General features: G+C 51.7%; 1 protein-coding gene across 1 annotated transcript in view; it reads left to right on the top strand.

Moving 5' to 3' along the window:
- Positions 682–9,177, top strand: part of TMEM181 (transmembrane protein 181) — a 77,607-nt gene continuing 69,111 nt past the window's right edge. The window contains 6 exon segments of the mRNA XM_021074745.1: positions 682–757; positions 2,084–2,192; positions 4,377–4,447; positions 7,170–7,213; positions 7,311–7,501; positions 7,503–7,745. Coding sequence (XP_020930404.1) covers positions 682–757; positions 2,084–2,192; positions 4,377–4,447; positions 7,170–7,213; positions 7,311–7,501; positions 7,503–7,745 — 734 coding nt within the window.

Genomic DNA, 9,177 nt, shown 5'->3' with positions numbered 1-9,177 from the left:
GAGCTCCTGGTTTTCCTGAATTTTATCCTAAGAATGAAATCAACCTACACCCCTAAGAAATCGTAAATGAACTGACATTAGTAAAAAACAGCTTGCAGTTGTGCAGTTACATTTTTAAATACATAAGAAGTGCTGTCCAGAGAACACACGTCCTGCGCAATCTCTAATCGGCTCGTACAGCCGTGGGAAGGGCCTGCTGAGCCCCAGGCACGTTCAGAATCCACCCATGGTCAAGGGAGAGCCATCCTGGGAGCCGCGGGGAGTTATGTGAGAAAGATAATTAGAGAAGACTCTGGGGGATCCAGTGGCAGTAACGCTGTATCACAGCCTCGTTTTTGTTTTATTGCCTTAGTTTGCCCTCAAGAAACACGGAAACAGTCCCTGCGGTGCTCCTGTGAGATCCTGAAAGCTTTGCGATGTCTGTGGCCGAGTTGAAACAATGAGTCTCGTCCCTGATGGAGATGAGTGCATGGACACCCAGCTCAGCCGAAGCAGGCCACCTGCCTCTGAAATGTCTGAACAGGATTCTCCCATCTCGCAGCAGCCCGTACCATCCCAAGGAGGAAGGTGGGTTCTGAATCCCACTCGAGCGGGGGTCGGGGGTCAGCAACTTTGAGAGAGCTGAGCAGCACTTGGGTATTAAAGCCAGTGCGTTCTCAGAAATCCTCGGAGCGTCTACGGATGGGTTCCCTGGCCACCCCTGCAGGCCTCTCAGAAGGGGTGGTGCGTGCAAATGCCAGCGACAACTTCATCGCAGGTCTGCCTTCTCGTCTCCCTTTGGAGTCACCCAGCCTGCTGGGGGCGCTCGCTCTCCACCCCGCAGGTCCTGTGCTGCCTGGCCCTGTCTCCCTCCCGATCCCCTCTCAGGACAACACTTGCAGCTCCAGGCTGGCTGCCGTGACCTGCTGGTAAACGTTTAACAACCAGCTCTCCAGAAAGCAAACCTGAATGCATAAGTATACGCGCATAGTCAGTGTACACGGCAACGGTAGAGAGAACGAACGCACAGTGCACAATTGCAAATGATACAACACACAGCACCCCATTTCAACCCACATGGCCAGCCGAGTCTCACAGGTGCTTGTGTGGAGTTTTGCCAAACGCTTGCATCTGTGACCAACCTGTGACTGCAGCCGACAAACGAGTGTGGTTCTGGCATGAACACTGGCCGAGTCCTCGTTTACGTTTGTGAGCAAGACAGATGTGAGACAACGCAAGCGTCAGGACAATGTCCAAACCGGACCCGAACGTTAATGACATGCGCAATTGCTGTGCTAAATTGGAAAATAATTTCCGAATGCTGGAGGAAATTTTCCACAAGCTTTCACACTGTTTACAGTATAAGGGCCGCTGGCCTGAGACACGCCCAAGGCAAACCGCGTTTCTACGTTGTCTCCATGGCTCTCTCAGGTCAAAACCAGAATAACTCCCGATGTAGGCTTTTTGCTTGTGTTCCTGGTGTAATTATTTCGAGCAACCATCACGTCACTGACCGTGGACTTTGAGATGCACAGTAAGTAGCAGCCTGATGCCGCATAATGACTGTGTTTAACAGTCAGCTCCCAAGATTCCTGAAAATCTCCCCAGCGGCTGTCAGGAGCTGTGCAAACCCCCTCCAGCATGTCGCCGGTCGCCTGCGTAGCTTTTCAGGATGCAGAACAAGCCCAGCCTCGAATCCGATGGCAGTGCAGGGGCTCTTGAATCTTGGGATGATAAGTGCTTCACCCAAAGTTACTCAGCTGGTAGGTTCAAGTAAAGTTTTTTTATTCTTTCATAAATTCAGCAAATGTTAATGAAGCGCCTACTACGTGCTGTAATCACTGTGATTCCTGTTGAGACCGGTCGTCCCAGCCCGCCTCCCAGCGTGGATGCCCAGCTAGTTCTTTCTCCTAGACTCTGCTCCCCCTTCCCTCCTGGGTCCGCTCATCCTCCGCTCAAGGCCTGAGCGTTCCGGAGACCAGTGGAGGGTGCCAGTGACCAAGCAGCCTTGCCCACTCCTCCTCCTCCCACAAGAACACACTGCCAGGTCCCATCCATTCCTCCTCCCAGAGCCCTCAAGTGCCCCCACGGCTCACCTCTGCAGCCTTGACGCTGCTACGAGCCCCCATGACCGCCCGCCTCGGCTGCTTCAGGAGCCTCCGAGCTGGTCTCCGGCTCCCTCTGCCCAGCCCACTCTCCACTCTGCAACCAAGGTGATTCTTTAAAATAAGAATCCCTGTTTCAGTACCATTTCTCAGCTTAATAACCGTCCAATGGTGGAGGGGGCATCGCCTCCAGATGCAGCCTGCTCGGGTGCATTGCTCGCCAGCTGGGTAACTTGGGGCAAGACGAAGCAGCAGCTCTGCGTTTGGTCCCCCACCTGCAGGAAGAGGAAAATCTAGCGCCCGTCGGATAGAGGGCTTGGAGGGTTAAACCCATTAGCAACGTGAAGGGCTCCAAACGCGGCATCCTCGCCCCCATCTCTAGGATGAACACAAGACCCCTGACCTGCGCCTGACTCTCGTCCAGCCGCTGCTGCCAGCACCCTCTGCACTGCTCTGTGTCCCAGAGCCCAGGCCTCTCCAAGGCCTCTCACCACACCGGCCTCGCCCAAGCCCATCTCACCACCCGCCACCCCTCCCTCCCCCACCTGGCTGCACCTCTGCCTCAGTGGATCCTCAGCACTCTTTCAAGACCTTGTCTGCAGCAAAGCCTTCCCTCGGCCCTAGTCGAGTTCAAGTCTCATCCTGGGCCTGCAGATCCCATGTCCCATTGTACTCACACACTGATAAGGACAAGGACATAACAGGTCATGTCCTGTCTACACTGTGGACTGCGTGAGAGTGCCCAGTGCCTTGTAAGCTACCTGGAACGGGGTGGATGCTAGTATATAGGGAATCTGCATGGTAAACAGGACTTTTCCAACTCTATCCAATCGCTTGTGATAAAACATGATAGAAGAAATGAGAAAAAGAATGTGTATTTGTGTATATATAACGGGGGCACTTTGCAGTACAGCAGAATTTGACAGAACATTGTAAGTCAACTGTAATACAACATTTTTTTAAAAAAATAAATGAAGTGGACTTTTCCAAGATCCATCTGGATCTTGAGACCATCGTAAGCAATGCTTCATTCAGCAAAATGCCAGTGTGAGTTAGAAAGTTTGGCTGCACACCTAGATTTGCCTAAAGAAGCGTTTGGTGTCAGCTCTTTCCCCCAACACTCAATTTCCCCAAACTGCCAAGAGCCCTGCTTAGCCTCTGCCAAGGGCTGAACAGGACAGGAAAAGAACAAGTAACATTCTGGGGGTCTTCTCAGAGTGCTTTACCCCGTAGGATTACTAGCCGTTGCGCATCCTTGGCTCCCCAAGACCATTCCTCGGGATTCCAGAGGGTGAGCAGCTCTCACACTTACTGAGCATCTGCGGGGCCAGGACGTCTTTGCAGCCTCTTCACGTGCTTTAACTCTGTCCTGCCAGGAGAGACTTGTCCAGAGAGGAGTTCAGCTTCCCAAAGGGAAACCTGAAAACCGGGGCGGTCAGGCTCGCTGAGACGCAGCAGTTCTTCCCTTGTGGGGGCCTCCCGCGGAGGCCTCAATATGTTTTGTTTGTTTTAAGTCTTTACCAGAGAAAAATACTAAGTAAATTGTTACATATGGATGGGGAATTCATTGTACTAGACTCTCAGTTCCTGAACGTAAGTAAAACTTGGCACCCAACACCCAGAGCAGACAACGTCTTTTGAAACAAAAGTTGAACATTTATAAAAATTGATCATCTAGGAAACTGTAAAGCAAGTATCAACAAGTCTCAGAGGACCTGTACCATATAGGCCATTTCTGGAACACAAAGAACTTGAGGTATGAATCAATAATGAAAGAACAGATAAAACTGTCCAAATATTTGAAATTTTGAAATGCGTTATAAGTAACCCAGAGGTCTAAGAAGAACTGTATGATAATAAATAAAAACTGTGTGATAATGAAAGGCCATGAAAACAGTACTTGGAGATAGACTTACACCCTTAAGTGCTTATTTTTACATCAGAACAAAACCTGAAAATTAGCAAAATACACATCTTCAAACATTGGAGCAAATAAGAACGGAAAATTTTTTTTTTCAAGAAAAAAGCAATGAACATAAGAACAGGTGTTAAGTAACACAAAAACCAAAAATACATTTAAGAAGTGAAGCAGTGGCTCTCCCTGTGACCTCTCCGTGCCCCCCTGGCTCAGCTGACACCCTTCCTCTGAGCCAAAGCCGCTCCTGGGCTCAATTCCATTCCCTTAAGTTATACTGACCATCTTCCATCAAGGATTCACTGACCCCAGAGGAAAAGTCTACGAGCAGCATTGACTTTGCCCTCCTCCCAGGTCCCTGTTCCCTCTCTGTCTAGCTCTGCATCCCAGGAGACCGACACCTACAGACTGCAGCACGCAGCAGCCTTGATCCCTGGCATCCTGCCAGGTTGGTTTGGTCAACGGGCGGCACAGGCATGGGATTGGAGGCCAGAGGAATATACATGCGTGAGGATGACTGCCTGTCACAGCCCTAACAGCACACTTGTCCTTACAGGGTGTCATCGTCAGTGGGCTGCGTGATGATGCTAATGGCACTGGGGGAAAGAGCTGTGTCGTAATGGAACTGCGGTAGCTCAGTCTCCAAATACAACCAGCTCTCAGTGGGTACCTCCATGCAGACTGTACCATGTATAGAGTAAAAGTGAAATCTCTGAAATCAGGCATACCTGGGCTCAAATCCTGTTCCTTGCTGTGGAATTACGAGCAGATACTCAACCTCTCTAAACCTTGATAACTTCAAATTGACTGTAATAGTAGTAGCCACCTATGATGGTTAGTTTTATGTGTCAGCTTGGCAGGGGTGCTTGGATTAATCATTATCCCTGAGAGAGGATTTCTGGATGAGTTAGTATTGAATTGGTGGACTCAGTAAATTGCCCCCTTTCCGGGGCTGGGTATCATCCAACCCACTGGGGCCTGAATGGGACAAAAGTCAGAGGAAGGAGGAATTGGCCCCTTTGTGTCTGTGTCTGTCTGAGCTGGGACACCTCAACATCTCTAGGCCTCAGACGGGGACTTAACCATAGGTTTCCTGGTTCTTGGGCCTTTGGACTTGGATGCGAATTACACCACCAGCTTTCCTGGGTCTCCAGCTTGCAGATTGTGGACTTTTCAACCTCCATAGTCACATGAGCCAATCCCTCATAATAAAAAAATATATAATTGGTTCCTACTAGTTCTCTTTCTCTGGAGAACCTGAGTAATACACCATCTCATAAAACTGTTGTGATAACTGAGTAAGACAATGCCATCAAAAGCTTTTCACAGCATCCGGCACACAGTAGATGCTCAATAAAATCGTCTGTTATTATAGTTGGTAATAAAACTGCCATTAACAGTGTATCCAGGGAAAGGGATTTTGCGTTGTAGCTCAGTGGAAACAAGTAGTAAAGGTAAAAGCATGACATTTTTCTACATTTAAGGACCTCAAAAAAAAAATTGCATTCCATGCTTCCTTTCTCAGATGTCTCCTAGAAGATACATTCCACCAATAGAGAGAGACATGGGATCCAAAGATCAGAGGGGAGAGAATTCCCAGGTTGATGGTGAAGAGATGACTTAGATGATAGCTATGCACCAGGCATGGGGCAACCAGTTCACAGCTGTTCAGGAGGCAAAGAAAAGATGTCACAAAGATGGAAACTGATAGAGTGAGTCATGTGCCTGAATGGCTTAAGAGCAGAATTAATTAGACAAAGGGCGGGGGACCAGAGGTTGAATTAATGATCGGTATGGGGAAACTAAACAATAAAAATACAATTATTAATTCCAGCGAAAATAAAATGTACAGGAAAGAAAAAGTAATTACACTATACTATATGGCTCGGGTGTGTATAACCTTTTCACAGTTGTAACATGATGTACATGCACGTGGGTACATGTGATATTTTATTTAGTATCTGCAGCTCTTTGTGGTAAAAGAGGTAGCAAGGTAGATTAGTACCCCACAGTGCTGGAGCTGGAAGACTTGCCTTGTTCTCTAGAGGCTACTACTGTTCGGGGTGGGGAGGTTAGGCTAGAGAAGCTAGGGGAGAATTCCGGGAGAATTTTTAAGTGTTCTGGGTATTTCTGAGGTTAGTTAATATTTCCCCTAATGATAAGCTCTCCACTGCAAGTCATAAAGTAATTGAGATATGGCATATGCTAGTCTCATAATCTCTTATTACATTACAGAAAACGAATCTGCATGTGTGTTTTCTGAAGGATGTCTTCTTAGCCATGCCTCTCTGTATTTTGGGAATAGTGAGTTCTTATCTCCTTTCTTTGTCCTGAGATGATTAAATACAGTGCTCACATTATTGCATTAGGGCTAAAAACCTAACTGTGTACAGCGCAAGATGGCCAGAGGTTATGGGAATATTCACAAGACCTGACTGGAGAGCTTGACTAGCAGACAAGAAGTTGTTCCAAAATGTAAAGGAGGGAGGAAGTAAAACCTGATGATAAAGAGCAAGGAAAGGTGGGTGAAATTTGAGCATAGGTAAAGGCAGCACTAAAGATGGACATTCTGAGAACATCTAAATGTGAGTGGTCTTTAGACTCACCTGAGGAGCTCTGAAAAATACAGATTCCTGGAAACTATAATTTAGATTCAATAGTGTAAGTTGGGCCCCCCAAATGCATATTTGTAAAAGGTTCCTCTAGTGCATAGATCAGCCTCACACGGAAGCATGTCCTGAGTCCAGGTGGAAACACACTGACATGGTCTGGAACAACTGTTTCTCCACTTGCTATGGGCAGTAAGTAGTCCCATGGAGAACGTGTTGATTTGTGAGTTTCATCCACTAGGGTTGAGCTTTCAAGAAGATGAGAAACTCCTTCGCCCAGACTCTTTTTTTTTTTTTTCTTTTGGTGGTTGTAGAAGGTGTGGGAAGAGGTATCTTATTTGGTCACATTAAAAAGATATTATGACATAACTATCGCTTAAAATGTTTTTGCATCAAGTGGAACCCAGGAAGAGGGACCGCTTTCCGGGAGCTGTCCGTGGTCCTGAACGCGACAGCCGCCTCCAGCCTGTGACCATCCCCGCCGGAAAGAGCTCTCGGTCCAGCCCCGGCCCCATTTTCCTTTCTGCTCTCACCTCCGGTTTCTTCCTTTTCCCAACACAGGCAGTAGCGAGGGTGGCCCTTTATATTTGCGCCCTGGGCGGCAGGTGACCTGGCGTTGGACTCCTCCACCGCCACCCCGCCCGCTCCTTCTCCCTCTCCCGGGGCGGCGGCTGATGGGTGCGCCCCCCCCCACCTCCTTAGGCCCCCCTCGGCGGGGCGGGGCGGCGGGGCGGGGACCCCCCATCTCCATCCCCGCCGTCCCTGGGGCCGGCTCCCGGTCTGAGCCCGCCGGGCCCCACCTTCCTCCGCGCTCCTTCTCCTCCTCCTCCGCCACCTGCTTCTCGCCCTCCTCGGTCCCGCCCAGCGCGCTGGCAGCCGGCTCCCCGGGGCTGGGAAGAGAGGGGGCGAAGGAAGCCACACGAAGGGCGGGGCGGCGGGAGGAGGGGACCCGGGCTGGCGAGGACGGCGGCGGCGGCGGGCGCGGGCGGGCGGGCGCGGCGCGGGCATGGACGCCGAGTACCCGGCCTTCGAGCCCCCGCTCTGCAGCGAGCTCAAGCACCTGTGCAAGCGGCTCCAGGAGGCGTACCGGGAGCTGAAGGAGGACCTCACGCCTTTCAAAGATGACCGCTACTACAGGTCGGGCCGGCGGGGGCCGCGCGGCCGAGGGCGGGCCGGGCTGCGGGGCTGCGGGGCTGCGGGGCTGCGGGAGCGGGAGCGCCGCCGGGCCGGGGGCTGCCCGCCCCCCCTTCCCCAGGGGGCCTGCGGCCGTGCTCCCCGCTGCGCTCCGAGGCCTGGCGGGTGCCGTCCCCGGCCGTCCTCTCCTCCGGGAGGGCGCCGAGCCGCGGGGAGCGGCGGGGAGGGGGCGGCGGTTCCCGGGGTTCGGGCTGCCTCGCTCTCGCTCGCGTTCCAGGGGTCAAGGGCAGCTGTGGGAGCTGAGGTCAAGGGCCGGTTTCCATTCCCTGGAAACCTAGACTCGAATCCGGAGAAGGGGACCCACGGGGCTTTCGTCTTTGCTTTGCTCCTCCCTCTCTCCCTTCCCTTCCTGTCACTTCCCACCCCCCCAGCACAGCGACGTCCCCCCCAGCCCCCCACCCCCACTCGTCAGTCCAGCGTCGGCGGCAGGGCCTGGGCCTCGGGGGAAATCTCTGAGGCTGGGCTGCCGCTCAGGGTTGGGGGCAGATGGCCTCAGGGCTAAGCAGCCACGGTGAAGATGCGCGGGAAGCCATACACCAGCGCCCCGAGGAGCTCTTGATTGGGGCTTGTCTTTGTTCCTCTCTGTCTCCCTCTCCTGTAGCCAGAGTGAGCGCTGTGGGGGCTGCAGTCCCTTGCCTGCAGGCAGGGCACGCGCCCCTTCCTCCCTGTGCTTGGCTGTCCTGCTGGGAAATGACGTCCATTGCCAAGGGCTGGACTTACCTGGTGTGTTGCATGTAATGAAAGGGCCCTTCAGGAGCCTGGAGACTGGAGCCTAGAGTGATTTTGTTCCTGCCTAGCTCTGTGACCCTGAGAAACTTAATTGCTAACTCTGCACTTCAAGCTTCCTCAGCTGTAAAATGGAAAGCTGGAACGGGAAGGTTTGTTTAAGGTGAATGTTCTAGTGATGATTCAGTCTGCTTACGGATGGCAGGTGTCTGAAGTGATGCTAGTAATTTTTGTGAGTCCACCCTGGGCTAATAGTCTTCCGTACATCTCTGCTCAGAACAACATGTGTCACACCTTTCATCGGGTATTTTTTTCAAAAGCCTCCTGACTTCCCAGGGGCTAATCAGCAATATACTGCTGACCAATCTATCAGTCACAAAATAATTGAGTGGAAAAGCCCATTTAAAAAAATGTAGGGAGTTCTTGTCATGGCTCAGTGGAAACTAACTCGCCTAGGATCCATGAGAATGTGCGGGTTTTGATCCTGGCCTTGCTCAGTGGGTTAAGGATCCAGCATTGCTGTCAGCTGCAGTGTAAGTCACAGATGAGGCTCGGATCTGGGGTTGCTGTGACTGTGGCGTAGGCTGATGGCTGCAGCTCCAACTCAGCCCCTAGCCTGGGAACGTCCATAAGCTGCAGGTGGGCCCCT

Source organism: Sus scrofa, chromosome 1, assembly GCF_000003025.6.
Source record: "Sus scrofa isolate TJ Tabasco breed Duroc chromosome 1, Sscrofa11.1, whole genome shotgun sequence".
NCBI lineage: Eukaryota > Metazoa > Chordata > Mammalia > Artiodactyla > Suidae > Sus > Sus scrofa.
The sequence above is the reverse complement of the archived record's forward strand: the minus strand, read 5'-3'. Positions and strand labels throughout refer to the sequence as shown.